The sequence below is a fragment of the Nelusetta ayraudi genome, unplaced genomic scaffold, assembly GCF_046127955.1.
Source record: "Nelusetta ayraudi isolate G7.1 ecotype Tasmania unplaced genomic scaffold, CSIRO-AGI_Nayr_v1 ptg000016l, whole genome shotgun sequence".
Lineage (NCBI taxonomy): Eukaryota > Metazoa > Chordata > Actinopteri > Tetraodontiformes > Monacanthidae > Nelusetta > Nelusetta ayraudi.
The window spans coordinates 1,899,842-1,920,311 of record NW_027466066.1 but is presented as its reverse complement, the minus strand read 5'-3'; the positions used below and the strand labels follow the sequence as shown (position 1 = coordinate 1,920,311).

Below are 20,470 nucleotides of genomic sequence, written 5' to 3'. Positions count from 1 at the left end.
CCAGTTTAACTCAGTTACCTGTCATTGATGCGAGTTATTTGCTGACTGAACTCCAATCACACTAAGTCAATATTGTGTAATGTTAACTTACATAACCACCTTCATTAAAGTTGCAAAGTTTTCAATCCTGGTGCAGATTGGATTCAAACCCTGCTGGTCTCCAACCCCAGAGCCAGCAGTTCAACCCAGTGAGCTGTCTGCCCTGTCACTGATGGCTGTGATATGAGCATTTTTTTTTTATAATCAAGCCCACTTATCTATTGAAATATTGATAACATTTTGGCTGGCATTTATGTACCTCTATCAAATCTAGCTGTCTATTAAAGAAATCTTAATTAATTAGGTATCCACACTGATTTGCACACAATATATTAAAGCTATATAATAAGTAGCAATACATCTGCACAAAGAGGAATACATTATAAACTTGATGTTGAAAATGTATCTATGTATCTTCGAACAATCGATTACTCAAGCGGTGTGACGTGAGATTTTATTTTAGTATAAAATACATAAATAAAGCATCTGCAGGTGAGGGCAGGAGCATGTGCACATATTCACGCCCACACGCATGCACAGGTGAATATGCATGCGTGTGGGACTCAAACATACTAAGAGGCATACAATTCCCAGCGCAAATACAGTTGAAAGGAAAAAAAAAAAGGAATTAAATTATGAAAGCTGCAACCCTTAGTAAAACAGAGACGTGTCTCTTGGACCAATACCTGCGTGCCTAGCAGGTCACGTGATCGGAAGACGCATCAAAATTCTTTTTAAAATTCTCTGTATGCGCATGTAGATAAGTCTCTCATGGTTCAATAGATTTCCCAATTAAACAGGTTTTTAAAAACAGACCAAAAAAAAAAAAAAAAATCAAAAGAAGGCAATCCTTTAAAATGAGCAGACTAAAATGCTGTGAACATTCAAACCTGTAGACTTTTTAATATTATGCATTTACATTTTCATAAACTATGGCGTTTTACAAGGAAACGCCTCCAATTCTTTTGTGCTTTGTGTTTCAAAATAAACCCAACAACCATAAAATAAAACAAAACAAAACAAACAAGAAAAAAGATTAAACTGAACACGTCCTGTAAGAAAAACAAAACAAAAACCATTTTTTTGAATCAGTATCTCTGCGTTTTACTGATTTCACACCAACATGTAAAATAAAGCTCAGTCTCACAACCTCTAACACACACTCGGATCTCTCATCTTTGGCCAAACACATGGAACTTAAAACCATCCCCCCCCCACAAAATCACATTTCATTGGAGTGAAACTGATTTGGGTTGGGTTCACTTTTGCGTTCGGATCAGCGGCCCGAGTTAGACGAAGTGAGAACTGGCCAGTCCCTGTTTTTGATGAAGGCGCGCGAGGGGGGAACACACACACACACACACACACACACACACACACACACACACACACACACACACACACACACACACACACACACACACACACACACACACACACACACACACACACACACACACACACACACACACACGTTTGATTCATACAACAAGAAAAATATATGTATAAACCAACATTCCTCAAGAGAAAACTATCTTAGTGCTGATTTCCGTTTTATCCCTTATGATGAATAAGAAAGGAGGAAACTCTTTTCTGAAGCTTCTTCGAACAAGCAAGAAAAAGTGGCACTGAGCATGGAGGGTTTGCTGCTGTAAACTGGAGCATTTAGCCCTTCTATTATCACAAACTATTGACCGAGCAGCGAGGGCCACGTAAAAGCAGCAAAAACAGATCGATATGTTGTTGTTGTTGGGGGAAGGGGGGGGGGGGGGGTGGTTAGTTTAAGCTCCCTTTGGGTTTTTATAAAGCCTCTGTACACCTTTTTAAATTCATCTCAAAACATATTTTTCTTCTGACACTGAACGAGATTCCGACAAGCTGCTAAAAAAAAAAGAAAGAAAAAAAAGAAAGAAAAAAAAAAAGACTTCTTAAAAAAACATTATATTCTGCTCCACGACCAGAGCTGTCATTCATCCTATTACTAATCTGTCCAGACATCTTCTGGTTCTGTGGTTCGGGCTGAGAGAGGATTAAGGGGAGGGCGAGCTCAGATAAAGCTGGGTTCGGAGGAGACATCATCATCATCATCATCATCATCATCATCATCATCATCATTATCGTCGTACTGGGAGGAAAGGAAAAACACTACATGGCAGCATAGACATTTGATGCATCGGTTTAGCCTTGCTGTGCTGTACTGTGCTCTGCAGTGCAGTGCAGGTCTATGCGGGTGGGGTCTTGAAGGCCCCCCAGGCGTGGAAGCAGCGCATGAAGCAGTGCGGCTCGTTTCCCTTCCGGACCAGACGCAGTTTCCTGGGGTGCTCTGCATCTTTGGAGCGCATGTGCTGAATGTACACCTGGAGGAGGAAAGAAGAAGAAGAAAGGAGGAGGACGGGTTAGAAGGAGGCAGAGGTGGGCGGAGTCATCATTTTCACCCATGAATCATGTCAACGCTCAAAATATTTTTTCGTTTCCAACCTCTTGCTAAAATTCCCAGAAATAAGTTCATTTACTTGCTGCACGTTTCACAAAAGTGTATGCCATCACAAATTGGCCCTTTGTGATGTCACAAAGGACACCAATACCTCTGGCTGGTCAGAGACAACAACCCGAGGCAGGTGTTAGACACTCTGTGTGACAGATTGAGAGGAGTTTTTGGGATAATCAGTCCTGTAACGCTACTTCACTGCAGTGCAAGTGTTCAACTATAGCTACGTTTCCATTACAGATTTTCGCAAAATAAAAGCGATATTACAAGTACACTTGCGATTTGCAGGTGTTTCCATTGAATGGTGCGAAGAACAAAAGCCGTAATTCTCGTCAAATATCGTCCCACAAGATCCCCGAGAATTACGTTAGCTTTTGTTTATTTATGTTTGTTTGTCATCGAGAATGGTTGTTATATTTTTCTGTTTGAGTACTTGTTAGCAATATTCCATCTCCTCCTTCGTCCAAACATAAGGGGCTATTTTCACTTGAAGCGAGCTGGTCATGTGACCCCGTAGGTCTCGTCCAGTGACGTGTAAAAGCGAAAAAGTGTTTCCATGACACTTTTGCGATATACCTCTGTATCGATGCGTCTGGAAAAACCACCTCATGAGAGCGTAAAAACCTTTTAGCGATATTTTTTGAGAGGTTTTTTCGAAGTTTAGGTGTTTTCATTACCAGTATTTTCTTGCGAAAATTTTTAGGTTTTGCGCAATTCTATGAAATGGAGCTGGGCAGTGAACCTGAAGACGCAATCAAGTGGCAGATGCACAAACAGATTCACCTGGCAGGCTTTGAGACTGAGCTTAATCTCCACCTGGCTGGTTTGGGTGCCGACCCACATGTACACCTGGTGGGAGAAAACACACAAAATAAAACCATGATGATGATGATGATGATGATGATGATGATGATGATGATGATTGTAATTTGGCTGAATTAGAAGGACAGATGGTCTCCGATGCAGACCGGCGTCACGTTACCTCTTTGCCGTTATCCAGCAACATGATGTCGTCGTCGGCCAAGTCGTCCTGGCAGAAGTCGGAGCATTTCTCTGACACGGAGAAGTAGCCTTTCTCGTTGGAGCACCTGAGAGAGCGAGAGGCAGAGGATTTTCATGAATGCCTGATGTTCCCACTCTTTTTTTCTCTCGGAGAGAGACGTCCACTCACCTGAAGAGGCGAGCGTGTTTCATGTAGTCTGCGTCCTCGTCGTACTGCTTCTGAGAGCCGATTCCCACCCAGAAGAAGTTCTCTGGCTCCTCCCCCTCATTAATAACCTTGGAGACAAACACACCCGGGAGTTTGACAGAACGCACATTGAGAAAAAAACCCAGAAAAAAAGCCGCAAAAAAATTATTTCTTTGCTAATTTCTTTGCACGTTCACCTGTTTGCTGTAGGTGTCGTCGAACATGCAGTTCATGATGTCCTCGGCCAGTTTGGCTTCGTCCGGGTCGGCAGCTCTGCCCACCCACGTGTAAACGATGCCCTGATTGTCGGTGCTCTCAAACGGTACCTGGAGAAAATACACGCAGTGAATTCCTGATGCTTGAACGTCTTTGAGGGGAGTTGAAGAGGAGACCAGGACAACAGGAGATCAATGCAACAACATTTGGTCATAGAATTAGTTGAAGCTTATACGAAATGGAGTCCTGGGGACAACTGCGAGATTGATATTATTATTATAATTTTTTTTAATGGTATGATAAATTGAACCATTCCAACCTTGAGGAAGAAGCAGAACTCGGAGTTGAGATTGCTGGAGTCGGTTCCAATCTGGATGGTCCTGATGGAGACAAGAGAGGAAAAATAAATGACGGACTTCCATCCGGGCAGAAACCAACTTGTGGTCGTGTCTCTCCGCCTACCTTGTGCAAAGAGCGCTGCCGTTGGTGCGAATGTGGTAGAGGGAGGGCTGAGCCGAGTCGGTCTTCTGTTTCCTCTTCCCCTTGTGGATGATGAACTTCCTCTTGAAGTGGGACAGGAACTTGAGGTTCTCCTGCTGCTGGGTCATGCGCACCACCTGCAGAAAAAGATAAATATAAAAAACAAAGCACTCCAATCCTACTAAACTTCTCTGTGTGGAGGCTTTTCCTCAGACCTTCAGCTTTCCGGGGAAGAGGCTCTCGAACTTCTTCTGCAGCGAGAAGGTGAAAGTGAGCCAGCCCATGTTGGAGGCCTCTCTGCCCTGCCAGAAGTAGACCACACACTGGAAGTCTTCCTCGGGCTGTTTGTCCTCATCGTCCTCCTCCGCCCCTCTGCCTCCTCTCCTTCCTCCTCCTCCTCCTCCTCCTCCTCCCCCTCCTTCTTCTCCCTCGCCTTCCTTCTTCTCCTTCTCCTCGTCCTCGTACTCCACAGGCACCCAGTATCTGTGGACGCGTGGAGGAATCGCACGAGTCACGACACTGAATGCTTCCCGTTTCCTCTCCGTGCCGCTGCACCTCCCTACCTGCACAGGAAGACGTAGCAGTCCTGGGTAAAGAAGTGGCCGAAATTCTCCTCGGGCAGGCGAGCGAACTTCTTCCCCTCCAGCACGAATCCCTCCATGCCGTCCAGGTCCTCGTTCCACTCCTCCATCAGCTGTTCAGCCTGCGCAGGAGCAAGAAGAGGAAGTTCACAGTTAGGAGTGGCGTCCCCCCTTCGTGTTGTTACTAGGACTGTCAGTTGATTAAAATTCTTAATCGAGATTAATCGCATTCGTGTCCTGAGTTAATTCGCGATTAATCAATTTTATTATGATTGATTTTATTAGGCGCTTCACGGCGCTTCTGCATCCAGTGTGAACCAGGTGTTTATCACGCGGTAAAGAGAATTAGTGGCGATAAAGATAGTTTTAGTTAACGTGTTATTAACGCGTTATTAGACAAACCTAGTTCTTACCTCTGTGAGCGGCATGGCCGGCTGCCTGGGGAGGAAGAGAGCCGTGAGGTCGGCCTTCATCTGGTCTTTCTGCTCTGCATCCTTCTTGACCTGGGACAATGAAAAAAGAAAACATCTTCAATGTTTATTGCGTGATTTTCTGTGCAGTATTCTGTTGCATGGCTAGTATGAAAATATTAAATTATGTCATTTTAAGCAGGGTGACTGCAGACCTTGCCGTGGAGGTTGTCTGTCTGTTGCACCGTCTCTGCTGCTCTGGTGTAGTCCACCTTCAGCACGTCGTCCCAGTTCTTAAACTTGGATTTAAACACCTGCAATAAAAAGGGTTTGGTTACAGATGAACAGAACAAACAACGATTTCACAGCAATATTAAACCAATGTTCTTTTATAGGTAATTATTTTTGTAAAATAGTTTGTTCCCTTATGCTTTGTATTCATATCAATCTACCGCTTTTGAAAGTTCTTAGAAGCCGTCACCAATGATTTTATGAAAGAGGGGCGGGGAGATTGACTAAGATTCACAATATATTGGAAGCCAAAAAAAAAAAAAAAGAAAAAAGAGGTATGCTAAGAGACAATAGGTATGAATATTTGATGGATTTAAAAAAAAAATTTTTTTTGCCACAAATGCAATTTTGTTTTCGGGCCAGTAGATGGTGCAAAGTGTTCACTAGTGCAGTGGGTCAGCAAAGCAAGACTGACTCACAAGTTCTGACAGGAGAAATGAATGAGTGAATGAATGAATGAGTGAATGAATGAATGAGTGAATGAATGAATGAGTGAATGAATGAGTAAATGAATGGATGGAAATATCTTGATGCAACATGGCAGGTAAGAGTGATGTGGAGCAAACAAGGGCGCGTCACCTGACACTCGGTTCCCTCCAGGTTGCGGGTGACGCAGGCGTGTTTGGGCCGGTGCAGCATGGAGCAGATCTCCTGGCCCAGTTTTAAGGCGGCGGCTCGGACCAGGCGGGGAGACTTCCTCCCGATCCAGATGAACACGTCGGACCAGCAGTCCAGGATGTAAACGCCCTTGGTGTCCAGCAGGGACTGTAGCTGTGAGGAGAGGTGACGACACAGGATGTAAGAAAGAAAGAACAGGAAGCGGACAGAAGTTTGCTCCTGTGGTTCTGCAGCAGTCCAGCGTACCAGTCTCAGCTCCGGCAGGGTGTCCAGTTTGACCTTGCGGTCTTTGTGCTCCACTGACAACTTGTAGTTGATCTGTGGCAGCTCCAGGTAACCCAGACCTAAGCCCACCTGCCAAGCAAACACACACAAACATCTTTGATGTATTTACAAACTGTGAACTTCTGAAAAACCATCTACAGATGGGACATAAAAGCACAAAACAACTGCTTGTTCAAGTGTCTCTTAGAGCTGGTTTTTAATCTCTCTATTCAAAGCCGTACCTTGTAAAGCTTGGGTCTCATCGGAGAGAAATCATCAGGGACGTGTTTCTTGATCTCCTCCGGCTGCCCCCCCAGCGCCTCCCAGAAACCAGGAGGCTCCTGGCTCTGCATGAGGGTCGTGATCTCAGCCTTGCCCTTCCGCTCGTTCTTGTTTATCTTTTCTGCAAACAATCTGAAAAAAAAACAAAAAAACAAAACAAAACAAAAAAAAAAAAACAGGAGAGAAAAAAAGTAATAATTAAGAATCAAATAAATCACGATGGCTGCAGGGCTCATGCTTGAGTATGAACTTGAGCATAAACAAAAAAAAGAAACACAAATTCTGCCTGCTGCGCTCCACTTAGATCAGATTAGAGACTTCAGCATGGAAAGTGTTGCGGAGATGGCTGCATATTATTTTTGAAAACTTGTCTTGACCTTGTGTGCTTTTGGCTGCAACGTGTGGGCGACTCGGTGAACGCTTAACTCTGCTCAACAACTCAAAGCATTAGAAGTGCAATGATCTAAACCCTATGTCTTGCTGTTATGTTGCCACGGATAGAGAACGTCAGTAACCCACCGACAAAAAGATAAAATTGCATCAATAAAATTCCCTTTTTGGGATGTATCGGTTTTTTTCAAGAACATGGCAGAAGTACCTGGCCTTTGTGGTGCCGCTGAGTGTCGCGTTGGCTCCTCGCCACACAAAAACTTCCAGTCCCGTGTCCAGCAGGAAGACATAACTACCAAAGAGAGACAGGATGTTAGTTCCACTCGGAAAAAAAAGGTAAACTTTACAAGGTTAAAGTTCCGGCAAAACAGTGTGTGAGAGTTACCGAGGGTCCAGGGATGAGGCCTTGGCTGGCACCGACTCCAGTTTGATGTTTTTCTTGCCGTAAACTCTGTACAACCTAAAAACAATGAAAATAAAGAGACAAAATAAGATGAAATGTCGGTTTTAATCAAGCAAAAACATGCAAAAAGCCCCCAAAAACTAGAAGTACAAGGTATCCGAAAATGTTTCACATCATTTTAAAAGCAATTATCTTGAAAACTACGAAGTCTAGCTCAATGAAATTGAACGTGCACCGCCTGTGACACCATCATAAGTGATCGTAACTGTGCGTGAGCATATTCCGGCATGGCTCAAAACACAACAAAAATAAAACATTAAATATAAAATCTTGACCCGTTTGAACATGTTCAGTGAAAATTTGAGGTTATTTCAAAGAGAATTGTCAAAATTGTTGGCCTGCGAAATGATGTCGAATTTTTTTGGGGGACACCCTGTATGTCTGGCATCAGCTCCTTGCAGTCTACCTCAGGGAATAGTGGTTGTCCTCCACAGTGTAGAACCCACTGGATGTTCCTCCCTCGATGTACGAGATCTCGTTGTTAAAAACCTGCCAACCAGAAAAAAACAAAGTATTTCGGACTCTCCAGTCTTATAATGTGTGTGTAACAGTGCAACACTGTGTGCACGCCCGAGTCTTTTCCACATACGGCGCTGAACTCCTCGCTCTCGTCTCCCATCTCCTCCCGTATCGTCCTGCACTCGGCTCCCAGGAAGTTCCTGAGGTTGACGGCGTGGATGGCCGAGCCGGCCTTCTTGTCCAAAGTGGCGTCCTGGCCGATCCAGTAGAAGATCTGCCAGTTCAGAGCGCCGTTGTCGTCCAAGTAGGTCTGAGAAACAGATGAAAGACCGTGAGTTTGGCGGGCAAGATTAGAAAACCAAACGGGCCGCATATGGCCCCCGGGCCGTAGCTTGGCCCACCCCTGTTGTAGAGGGTGCACGAAGAGTGTTGGCTGAGACAGAAAAAGAGTGTAAAAATAGCCGGAACAGATTTAGATCTGTGAAAGAACTTTAATCCGCTGATCCTTGTTTAATGTCACATCACTGGGAAGAAAAAAAAAAGATTTGATCTCTTCAATAATTATAGCTCTGCTTCCAAAATAGCATCATACTTTTCCCAAAGCCACAATCTATTGCAAAAAGACAAGTACTGTGGAATTTTAGAATATAAAATTAACCAAAAAAGATCAAGACTTTTCCACACTGCTGATCTTTCCGATGCATTTCCTTCCTCCACTTTAAGTTGCAAAGAGCAGATTGCAGCATTTTAAGACCTTTTTAGCCATCATCTCAAACTTCAAGGTTGTTGTTTTAGTTTGCTCTGCATGTTTATGTGTGTTACACATATTAAAAAATTGAAAGATGCCGTGTCAGCAGTGGAAACCATGAGGAAATGCAATGTGGAGTGATTCAGCGAGAGTGAAAGCAGCTTTGTCACCTTCAATATGATGTAGCAGTCGGCCTCGTAGAACTTCCCGTGAAACGTTTCGTCTACTGGGAGAGGGACAAAATTCTCAATCTGCCACACTGTCATACCTGGGACCTGCGATCAGGAAAAGAACAGTAAACGTATTTCAAAATAAGATGTGACGTGAAATATGTCACAGGGAGATACAACAGGAATATTACAGGGCTAACGAGGCCGCTTGCTGCTTGTCGACTCACCTGCCCCACGTCCTCGATGAAGTACTCCGAGTAATCCAGCTGCGGCTTCTCTAAACTCTTGTCCCACCGGCGGGTCTTCAAATCTCCGTATTTCAAATCGCCGTTTTCCTGCAACAATCAGCGGGTTCCTTGGTTCACTCGGGGGCAGAGCAGCTCTGTTGGGTTTTTGAATTAAAAAAAAAAAAAAATCCTCCTCCATCTTCGTACCTCCAGGTTCTTCTTCTCCTGCGCCACGTCGCTCATGCCTTTCAGCACCTGCTTGGCCTGGTCGTCCTGGGAACAGTCCTTCCGCCTCCTCAGCCTCATCTTCCTCGCCAAGTGGTCTCTGGGGCTGGCTCCTGGCCACACACACACACACACATATATATAAAGACTCAGATTAAAGCAACAGTGCTGCTGCAGTGTTTTCCAGTGTAGCAGCGAAGAAACTTTCGGTGGCACCAACTCACCTCCTCCAGCGGCGGCCACGGTGGCGGGTGAGGCCCCGGCCAGCCGCAGCTGGTTCTGCAGGGAGAAGTCAATGTTGTACCACTCTGCTCCCCTGTCCACTGGTTTGGGCGGCATCACCAGGTTGGGGTTCTCCCGCACATCCAGAACCTAGAATAACAAATGCGTGCTGGGTGATTCGTTCCACTCAACAACCTTGACGTGCATTTTACAGCGTCACGGGACGACGCATTCGACTGCATCCAAACTCAGGAAACAGTTTGCGGCCTTTTGACTCTTAGTTTGCCTTCTGTCAACAGCCAAGGTGTCGCTGCCAATGAAAGTGCAGAGGTCGGAGCCGTACCTCCAAGTCGGTGAGGAAGTGGATGGCCTCGGGCAGCGTGACGAGCCGGTTTTTGTTCAACACCAGCTTCTTCAGCTTGCCACACCTGAAACCACAGACAGACACAATTTGAATATGCGGTGGCAAAACACAAAGTTTGTTGAGGCTGGACGACGAAGTTCAAAGGGAGCAGCTTCTCTTAAATCGCTCTGGCCTTCAGGTGCTTGTGCACATGTCAGATGTTGGAAATGCAGAAATGAAGGGAACGTGTGTGATGGTATCTCACCTGCAGAGTCCCTCTGGGATGAGCTCCAGGTTGTTGTTAGCAGCCATGAACTCTGTGAGGCTGGAGAGTTTGCCAACGCCGGGAGGAACCCCGTCGAAGTCCAGCTTGTTCGAGTTGATGTACAGCTTCTTCAGTTTAGACAGCTTACAGATTGCAGACTAGATGGAGGCAAAATGTAGATTTGATTAAAAAAAGAAAAAAGAAAAAAAAAGAGGCTGATACATTTTTTTCCCCACCGTTTGTATCACTTAAAAAAAAAAAAAAGCATTCTTACAGGCAGCGAGGTGAGCTGGTTACGGCTCAGGTTCAGCGTCTCCAGCTGAGTCCACTGGTCGATGCAGAGGGACAGTTCTGAGATCTGGTTACTGCTCAGGTTGAGCCTCTTCAAGCTGCCCAGTGAGTAGAGGCACTCCGGCACGCGGGTCAGGTCGTTGCATGACAGGTCAACGTCTGTCAAGGAAGGGAAAGCAGCACGTGTTATCTTTAATGCAGGGGACAATTTTGTGAAACAATTAGGGTTGTCAGCGTTAACGCATTAATCCCGATTAATTAAATGCAATCCGAGTAATTTTTTTTTATTTTAAATCCCATTTCAAACGTGAGGCCGGGTTCACACCGATCCGCGTCAAGCTGGACAGGAAGTCACTCAAAGAAACGCGAGAAAATCCGGTGAAATTTCAAAATAGAAGCAATTTTCCACGATTGACAAATGCGATCATGTTTGCAGCTACAGTGCTTCCGCGTCCGATGTGAACCCAGCGTTAGCCATTTTTTCCCTTTTACTAACCCGTAGTCGGCCCCTCTGGCCGATTTCCGGTAAGAAATACTTCACTTTATGGGGTTAAAACTGCCTTGAAATGCGAAATAACAGAACTTTACATATGCAATTCAAACCGCAATTAATCGCAGTTAACTATGAAGATTCTGCGATTAATCGTGATTAAAAAAATTAATCGTTTGACAGCCCTAGAAACAGTACATGCTTTTCTGTGAAGGGGGGGGGGGAGAAGATTGTGTCACCTGCTAACTGTGTGAGTCCCTCCAGGCTGGTGGGCATGTTGCTCTGAGTCCTCTGGGTGTTCCTCAGGTGGAGGGTTTGCAGAGCCACCATGGCCGGCAGCTGGCTGCTCAGAGACACAGACGGATCAGCACGAGAGCGACACAACGCAGCCAACCCCTGGATCGCTGGCAGCCCTCGACTCACCGCAACTGGGCGTGCATCAGCGGGTTGTTGTTCAGCACGAGCGTCTGCAGGTGAACCAGGCGCCTCATCTGGGGCGGCAGGCTGTCCAGCTTGTTGTCGCTCAGGTCCAGATACAGCAGGTCCGTCAGGTTGATAAACAGCTGGTTGGGGATGGAGTCGATGCCGTTGTGGCTCAGGTTCAGCACCAGCATGTTCCGGCTGTTCTCCAGGTCCCTGGGGATCTCCGTCAGCTGGTTGTAGCTCAAGTCCTGAAAGTGGAGACGGGCGTGGCGAAGACATGAGGAAACCAATTTGTGATTTAGATTCTCTGCATTCGGGTGTTTGCTGGAGCTCGTTTTCTAGCATTATGAATAAAACAAAGAAAGCAAAGAAGTCTGTAGGTCTGCATAAGATTATAAGGTACCAGCACGGAGAGGTCATCGAGTTGGAATATGTCATCCGGGACGCCCGAGTTCTTCAGATTGTTGGCTCTGGCCACCACCGCCTGCACATGTGGACAAACAGTCAGATAAGAACCACAGACTGGAGCGAGGGAAATAGTGCATGACAAATTGTAAGAAAAAAAAAACAACAACCCAGCAACAGACTGGTGACCACTTCATGTGTGTCATTTTTAGAGCCGTTAGATTAAAACAGCGCGGGGCGTCACTTACGCGAAGATTTGGTAAACTTGACAGTTCTCCATGTAAGGTGCTCAAGCTGTTGTGACTCACTGAAAGATGCTCCTGAAAATTCAAAGAAACAGCAACAAAAAAACAGAGGTTTTGTACAGTGATATACAGTGAATTAAAAAAAAAAACAACAACCAAAAAGCGACGTGACGGCTGTGAACTGCTGCCAAGTTGTCCCCAAGCGGAACCATGCAACCGTAAACAGTCAAACGCCTTGGCTGTCGGCCACGCTGACAGACTAATCTTATTCATCAACACCTTGGTAAGATGAGGCGCGCTCAGGAGAGATTATCCATTCACCGAGGACTGCCGACTCCAGCGTCAGAGCTTTAGATTGGATTATCCCTATCAGACATATTGAGAGATTGACGGAGGCGGCGCACCTTTTTTTCCACTGGGGAGGATTGACAGGTGAAACGCTTTGGTTCAGGTTTCCGCAAATCGTATTGCGCAATGTAATGATATTGCCGTTTATGTGGCATTCCTTCACTTTCTTACTCAAGAGTTCACCTTCTCTGGGTAGACCAAACTCAAATAGTGATCTCACAACTCTGGTTTAGTTATACTACGAGTTGAAAGTTTGGACACACCTTCTCGTGCAAATTTTTTTCTACTGCAGACATCAAATATATGAGCAAGATATATGTAATTATGCAGCAAAAAACAAAAACAAACACAAATATGCTTTTTTAAGAAAGGTGGCTGTTTTGAAGAATTTAAATATAACACGTGTTTGAGTTCTTTTGTTTCCCACATAATTCCATGTATGTTCATACGTAGTTTTGATGCCTTCAGTGAGAAACTGCAATGTCAATAGTCATGAGAATGAAAAGAGAAGTTTTGACTGGTAGTGTATGTTGAAAAAACACCTAGCTGCAACATCAAGCAAAAACTTCTGTTTAAAATTCCTGTTGTGGAGTCTGTACAATCACACAAGCATACCACATGATTACCCCCCACATAGCCCTGAATAATCGCAAAGATTTTTTTTTCTTCCTGAGAACAGATCTAGTTACCTAAAATAAAATAAACAGACAAACCAAAAAAATAAAACCACAACATTGGGCAAATTGCACAACTTGAGCTCCGGCGAGTTGGATAAAGACACACTGGATGAAGCCAGTATTGTACATTTCAGAGATGCACGGATGTCTGATGTGTTGCTCACCAGCTTCTGCAGAGATGCCAGCTCCTCTGGGAGGTAGCACAGCCCCGTCCGGTTGAGCTTCAGCCATCGCAGACTGCTCATACACTTGACGTGCTCTGGGAAGTAGCCGCCCTGTGTGTGCAGACAGAGAGGTCAGAGGAGGAGAAGAAGAAGAAGAAGAAGAAGAAGAAAAAGAATAATAATAAACTTCTTCTCTTTTGGCCATACATAAGACATTGTAAGAGAGTATATTTTTTCTGTTGTGTTATTTGAACTTGAATGAGAACCAATGACTTCAATTGGTAGTTTGGCACGTAGAACCCTTAAAAAGGTATACAAACCCATGCAACAAATTCAAAACAGACATTTCCTTTACGAGCCCATTTGAAAGTCATTACCAAATGCCCACTTTACAAATGTGAAGTGCCATCCTGGCATGTAAACGCAAGCACACACGCTACTCTCCATCACTACGCGCAAAACATGTTTGTATTGCGTGATTGTGAAAATATCAGGGAAAAGAAATTAAACGATACAAGATCGAAGCTGGAAAGATGGAATATATAGTTTACAGTTGTATCGACTCAGGGCACAATTTGCATGGGACAATAAGGCATTAACTCATGTCACAATCATTAAGTCTTTCAAGTCTGTCTGAAATGCAGGACACAGATTGCCGAAAGTTTGCTTTGACAAATACGCTCGTGGGTTGCAACACCAACGGCAACACTGCCGTCTCTTTTTCCAGTCTGCTTTTAGAGTCATGACCTGGGAGAATGACGACACTGGTTGTCTGGCACCGTTTGCGAAGTTTAACATGGCTTGGAAACCAACCATGTAGTATGGTACCGTAGCATGATTCTGACTTGATGTCAGGTCGCTGACCTCACTTGGGACATCTAGCCTCGGTTATAGCTCAGTCGGCTAACTAAAATGACGTTCAAATCGTGAGCGGCGTTTTCCCAAAATAGTAGGGCGATGCGTAGCAGCTCGCAAAGTAATGAGGCCCTTAGCATACTCATATTCCTTTGAAAAGAAGAATAGGCTAACGGTTATACTGGGCGTTATCAGCCGACTCCACAGCGCTACTTTGACAATGTCAAAAAAAAAGGAAAAAAAAGTGACAACTGGCTAACGCCCAATGCTAGAGACGTTCAGCTAGGGTAGTACTAGTGTCGAAGCTAGCTACGCCTTTAGCCAACTTCTCCACTTCGGAAAGCGTCACACAGAGAAGTGAGAGAATAAAAATGAAAAACCACAATAAACAACTACGAGTGAAAGGAAAGGAAGCAGAAATGCCTTACTTTAAAGTCGTTCCCACTGAGGTCTACCCCCCTTATAAAGGGAAGGACTCCGGTGGCAGCCATTTCTGGGTTGATGTCAGCTGCTCAGCCCCGAAAACGTCTATTTTGGTCCAGCAGTAACAGCGGGGACGGTTGTGTCGAGTGTTGTTCTTCTGGGTGTAAATTGCGGTTGACCACAAGTGTTGGCGGGGCAACAGCGCCACCCACTGCCTTGGAATAAGGGATCAGCGCTCATAATGCTGACATCGCCCTCCAGTGGTTATCAGTGATTGCGACAGATTTGTTACGGCTCAAGTTTAAAAAAAAGTAAGACTAGGGCGACTATTTAAAAAAGTTCCACTTTCTGCCATGAAAGAAAAATCGATTCATAGCCAGCAAATGATACCATGAGCAATATAGAGCTCAATTCTAACTGCAATGTGAAATTATGTCAAGTCACTCGCAGCTAAACCTTTCAAAATAAACATACCGGCGCAGGGACAGCGTGTGACGGAAGGCGCCTGTTTCGCGCACTGATCTTATTTTGAAGGCCAGGGTTGCGGAAGCGCTCTCCGTATCACGACGCGTTGACGTCATTCGTGGACCCGCCCATTCAGCTGTGCCGTTTAAAGCCCCTAGCCTTAGCGAGCGAAACGGGAACTGAAAGCAGCTATATATTTTTTTTTTTGCCGTTTCACGATGGAGCAGAGCGCTACGCGATACAGTGTGCAACTGTATATCTATGACCTGTCGAGGGGAATGGCTCGCAGCCTCAGTCCCATCATGCTGGGTGAGTAGAGACGATGCCGCCCGGCCTGCTCCGAAGGGGAACGAACACTGATAACAGATGCCGGAGAGACAGATCTGGTTTATCACACGGAGAAAAATAGATGCATGGAAAGCAGGTTCAATCAAGCCAGCTATGGCATTAAACCCCCACACACTTTAATTTAAATATATTGTGTTTATACGTTCGCGCTCATCGCTGAATATTCATGACAAAGAATGCATAATAAGGTCGTTACATCACGTCACTTTTGCTTGTCATCGATCCTCGCAGCGTCTCGGCCACAGGATTAACTGCTGCCTCATTCTGACCCTCCGTTTGGTTTTGTTTTTGTGTGACAGGAAAACAGCTGGACGGGATCTGGTAAGAGCGGGTTTTTTTTTGTCACCTTTTCTTCATAACATTTACATTTGACAAGTCTTGATTTATTTGTTTAACCGTAACCTTGTCAGTATATATATTTTGAAAAGTCAGTATGTGATGTCTCACTCCACCCAAAATTAGTTTTTTGTTTTTCTTGCCTTTTTTTTTATTTTAATTTTTTACAAATCTATAGTATTCATGGCTCTAGAGAAGAAAAAACACAGTTAGCCCTCTGTTTTCAGCCTTCACTCCCTTTCTATGTTTTCAGCCTTCACTCACTTTCTATTTCTTTGCTAAAATGAATGCGTTGCTGTACTTTACTGTACAGTAACAAGGCTGTTGTGAGGTGGCCTCAGGGGGTGGAATAAACACCTGGAACACTTGAAACAAGACCCATGATGACATCACAGAGGGATGACGCCTGATCAGCTTTTTCTCCCGATAAGAGTGGAGCTCAGTAAAAGTTTCAGAGTTACATCCTGTGATGTAACTCTATCAGTGAGCTGCAGCGCCGGCTCCTGAGAGGCTGACGCGACCTGAATATAACCCCCGCGCTAACGATGTGCTCCCCCACCAGGCACACGGCGATCGTGGCATACGGCGACGAGTTCTTCTACGGCGGCGAGGGCATCTCCAGCTGTTCGCCGGTGGGTTTGTGACAGCGAGGCCGTGTCTGTGTTCCTCCTGCGGGGTCCGTGGTGGTGCTTTTGAGAGGGAGCTGCGTGGGTGGCTGCGTGAGAACACAGAGCCGGAGCAGAGACCTATTAATACCCCCGGCAGAGGCCTCACTTTATTGCCTTGTCAGGATGATTACGGGTTCCAGTCGCCTTTGCGATAGCGCGGCTCAAAATGAGCTTCTGGAGTTTGACAGGGGCTGTTGCCCCCCTTCCCCTCCTCCCCCCCGCCTCCCTCTTATTAAACACCTCCTGAAACACTGTCATGTGTTAAGACACGATGTCTCGCTCCTTATTTAGCTGTTAGAGATGTTTCTAGTTAGCGCAGCCTTCAGGCATATCACCTAATTACTAATTTACCAGCCCGCTGGCGTTCTTGGGAAAAAAAACAAAAAAAAAACACCCCCTCAACTCTGTGTCTCTGTCGGCATTTCACGGCCTATTTTTAAAGGATAAGGCAGCCCCTTATTCTCTCGGTTTGTTGTTATCAGCAAACACATTGATTCGTTCATCGCCATGACTAGGCCAAAGGTGACGCCCATAGACGTGGATTGAGATGATTTTACAAGTAACAAAGTGGCCTTGTACTTTGCAACAGAGGTTTTAAAGAGGACGTTTGAGTGATATTTTTAGGTTGTTTTTTTTTTTGCAGTATGAGGTGGGCACAGCAAATTAAAGTGAGCTGCTGTTCAACAGCACTTTTCTTTTGAAAAGACCAAAATCTTAAATGTTCTATGAAACACACATCTTCAGAGCTTTTTCTTTTCTCCCCCCCCCCCCATTCTAGACTCCAAGGCAGTTCACAATTAGTCAGATTTAGATTGTAGGTGAGCAGGAAGATGTGAACGCAACACAACTTTTGTTCAATAACACTGAAATGAAGCGCTACTGTTTCTTTAGCCGGAACGCAGCTCGCTAGTCCAGCCTGCAGACTTGATCAAATCCTCCATCCTGTCGGTGACTATGCTAATGTTTAACAGAATGGCTCTTAAAAAAAACATTTGCCACCTCATATCCCCGTGGACCCAAGAAGCCTGTTGACGTGAGCGTGGCATGTGTCTTTGTGTCCGTCAGGGCGGGACGATGCTCGGACCCCCCGACACGGTGGTGGAGCTGGGAGAGACCGAGGTGTCCGAAGAGATCTTCATGGAGTACCTGTCGTCTCTGGGAGAGAGCACATACAGGTGAGGGTGTGGCGCGTCTCAGAGCTCATGTAGGTCAATAGGTCAAAGGTCAAAGTTTTTATTTTTTTATTTTTTATTTTGTCATTTCTAGATAAATAAAAGGTTTGAAGCAGCAGATGGAAAAAAAATATTAATAAGTTGTAAAATCCAGAATCAACCACGTTAGTTTGCAAAAAGTGCGGAAGTGCAAAAGTGCAGCAGAGTCTGATTCCACGCTCCTGGAAAAACCTCTCAGGAGTCTGCTAGTCCTGCAGCGGATGTAAACCAGAGGATGAGCAAAATGAATTGGAACTGATGCCTCGACCTGTGTGGTGTTCTCTGCTCTGCCGCAGGGGCGACAGGTATCGCCTGTTCGAGCACAACTGCAACACCTTCACCAACGAGGTGGCCCAGTTCCTGACGGGCAGGTCCATCCCGTCCTACATCACCGACCTTCCGTCCGAGGTCCTGTCCACGTAAGTACAACACTGCTATTAGTTCTGTTGGTTAGTAGCAGTTAATGTTGTATTGAGATTATTACTGAGATTTAAATAAAAAAAAAAAAAAAATCTTGCATGTGATTGTTTAACCTCTCGGTTAAATTTAAAAAATCTGGTCTAGATGTCAATGTTTTCCTTACGTAATCCCTCAACGGTGCGTCTGCAGACCTTTCGGCCAGATCCTGCGGCCCATCCTGGACTCCATCCACATCGCCCCGCCGGGAGGGAACGTCATCAACGGCAGCCGGAACGCCTAAAAAAAACCCCAACCAAAACCCCGGGAGAGAGCAGCGGGGATTTGCCGAGTGTTCGCGAGGTCACTTCCATTGTAGTCAGTCACTGGGTCCGGAATCGCTGGCGCTGGTGGCTTGCCACTTCAATTTTCAAGATAAACGAACATCCGAGCGAGACTTCAAAATTGCCCGCAGTTGATTGCAGTTTCTTGTTGACCTTGATGAATGTTGTTTTCAAAAAAAAAAAAAAAAGCAGTAAAATTATTCTTATTTAGAACTGAAATATAACAAAGTATTTTTAAATTTGGGCAGAACATTTATCTTAATTTATGTTCCATTGTATGGACATTTTGCACTTTTAATTTCACTATATTTATCCAATAGCTGTTCAACAACTCCAGTGTATATGTGTGTGTCTCTATATATATATATTTATTGACACACACACACACACACGTATTTATATATATATATGTATAAAACAATGAATTACCTCTTGCATTCTATTGCATAGGCTTTGTAGAGTCATTTTGTACCAGGGCGCAAATCACTATGATGCTTCACATATCAGGTTTAACACACACACAAACACACACACAGTTGAGTTTCTGCAGTGAGAATCATATGCGACTGACTACAATGTGTTCAAACTGAGTGTTCGCTCGCGCGCAAGCGACGTTTTCGCACGTTCAATTCAATGGATGCAAGTCAGTGGGACGTCTTTGAAATGTCAAATCATTTTTACATTTTGCACTTTGACGATTTGTTTTTAACTTTGTTTCTTTGTTTGTCTTTATCCGATAAACCTGTTGTCGATTTCCCAACAGTGAACCTCTGATGCCTGTTCTCACTGTCTTTGCCGTTTCTGTTGAACTCCTCTGCGGCTGCCTACTCCAGTCTGCACACCCATCCGTCCAGGTTTTGCTTTCTTTGACTTTTTTTTTTTCCCCCCCGCTGTTGTAGTTGACTTGATGCCACACCGAGGGTGAATCAATTGACCCGTTAAAAGTTGTCTTGGTCTCTTGCAGCAGGACTGAATACAGGTCTTTTTTTTTAAAGCCAGGCTGACATTTTGCTTTAATTTAAATTGGGAGACTTCTTTTGAGATTTATTTTGATACAACTGAACAACAGCCCTCTCATGTGATTTACATATAACAATGTGAACGTGTCAAATTAAAGGAACATTTTGTAAGATGTTTTAACTGTCCTTGATAGTGTTGACAAAGTATTTTACTCTTATATATAACTAACTACTCAAAAAAGCTTTAACCCTCTCAAGGAGTTCAGTCGCTGCACGTCAACCCCGACACATTCTTGCCAACATCTTACCAAATGGGCCTTTAATGTGAGATTGCAGTTGCTGCCAAACTGTGCTTTTCTGCTGTTGTTTGCCGGTGTCATGCAGGACCAACTGTATTGAGGGTTGAGCAAGCCAGCAGACCACTGGCCACTTCTGTCGCATCAAACTTCATCCTTTTTTTTTTTTCTCCGCCCCCTTTTCATAAAACTGATAGGATTTCAGGCAGAAAACTGACCAAAAGCAAAATCAAGAGTAAGCACTGAGCCATCCTGCAAGTTACACCTTTAATCGCTCCATGCGGGAGTCCTTTAACAGAGCAAGTTGCGTATATCCCTCTGTGCCTTCATTCGCCTCTGCTAAGCTGGTTAGTTGATGCACAGCACAAACGGTCACTTCCTGAACAGTCAAGATCAAGCTAAAAAAAAAGAAAAGAAAAGCTAAACTGAACAAAAAAACTCTATAAAATTCTATCTATAAAATTCTTAAGATGCAGAATTGAGCTTTGTGAAGAACATCCGAGTGATTTTCATTGACAAGAAGTAGGGATTAAATCAATGATGTCCCAGATCCAGCGAGTTTCGGTTGCGGTGAATTAATGGGACACAGTAATCTGATGAATGCAACACTATAGCTACCAGTAGAAATAAGTTTTCTTCACAACGTTGTAGAAGCGGGCAGGGTGAACGTGCCATGCACAAGTGCTCATGCACCTCAATAACGTGTCAAATAGGAAGAAGCACAGAAAAAGGAAACAGCAGAGGTCGTACAGTGTC

At 44.7% G+C, this 20,470-nt stretch overlaps 2 protein-coding genes across 2 annotated transcripts; one reads left to right on the top strand and one right to left on the bottom strand.

The window, feature by feature from the left end:
* Window positions 1-1,249: 1,249 nt before the first annotated feature.
* Window positions 1,250-14,854, bottom strand: flii (FLII actin remodeling protein). Its single transcript, XM_076023741.1, has 31 exons — window positions 14,697-14,854; window positions 13,414-13,524; window positions 12,228-12,299; window positions 11,978-12,058; window positions 11,575-11,822; window positions 11,391-11,494; window positions 10,645-10,820; window positions 10,371-10,528; window positions 10,106-10,190; window positions 9,765-9,912; window positions 9,523-9,653; window positions 9,316-9,423; window positions 9,089-9,193; window positions 8,301-8,480; window positions 8,118-8,200; window positions 7,634-7,708; window positions 7,457-7,540; window positions 6,819-6,990; window positions 6,559-6,666; window positions 6,274-6,465; window positions 5,619-5,717; window positions 5,407-5,496; window positions 4,976-5,115; window positions 4,628-4,895; window positions 4,395-4,549; window positions 4,252-4,312; window positions 3,914-4,042; window positions 3,699-3,805; window positions 3,510-3,615; window positions 3,311-3,376; window positions 1,250-2,396 (listed from the first exon to the last, which is right to left on the bottom strand). Exons 1-31 carry the CDS (start codon window positions 14,757-14,759, stop codon window positions 2,262-2,264), a joined length of 3,840 nt encoding a protein of 1,279 aa, XP_075879856.1. The 5' UTR covers window positions 14,760-14,854; the 3' UTR covers window positions 1,250-2,261.
* Window positions 14,855-15,274: 420 nt separating this feature from the next.
* desi1a (desumoylating isopeptidase 1a) lies at window positions 15,275-19,493 on the top strand. Its single transcript, XM_076023744.1, has 6 exons — window positions 15,275-15,465; window positions 15,804-15,825; window positions 16,403-16,472; window positions 17,574-17,683; window positions 18,016-18,138; window positions 18,329-19,493. The coding sequence occupies exons 1-6, from the start codon at window positions 15,375-15,377 to the stop codon at window positions 18,417-18,419; spliced, it is 507 nt and encodes a 168-aa protein (XP_075879859.1). The 5' UTR covers window positions 15,275-15,374; the 3' UTR covers window positions 18,420-19,493.
* Window positions 19,494-20,470: the final 977 nt, after the last annotated feature.

Excerpts from the sequence above, each read along its gene's own strand:
- desi1a (XM_076023744.1), top strand. The coding sequence starts at position 15,375 with ATGGAGCAGAGCGCTACGCGATACAGTGTGCAACTGTATATCTATGAC. Across the intron at positions 15,466-15,803 it reads CCTCAGTCCCATCATGCTGG|GAAAACAGCTGGACGGGATC; the intron begins GTGAGTAGAGAC and ends TTTGTGTGACAG. Across the intron at positions 18,139-18,328 it reads CCGTCCGAGGTCCTGTCCAC|ACCTTTCGGCCAGATCCTGC; the intron begins GTAAGTACAACA and ends GTGCGTCTGCAG.
- flii (XM_076023741.1), bottom strand. The coding sequence starts at position 14,759 with ATGGCTGCCACCGGAGTCCTTCCCTTTATAAGGGGGGTAGACCTCAGT. Across the intron at positions 13,525-14,696 it reads TCAGTGGGAACGACTTTAAA|GGCGGCTACTTCCCAGAGCA; the intron begins GTAAGGCATTTC and ends CTGCACACACAG. Across the intron at positions 5,718-6,273 it reads TGGAGGGAACCGAGTGTCAG|GTGTTTAAATCCAAGTTTAA; the intron begins GTGACGCGCCCT and ends TTTTTATTGCAG.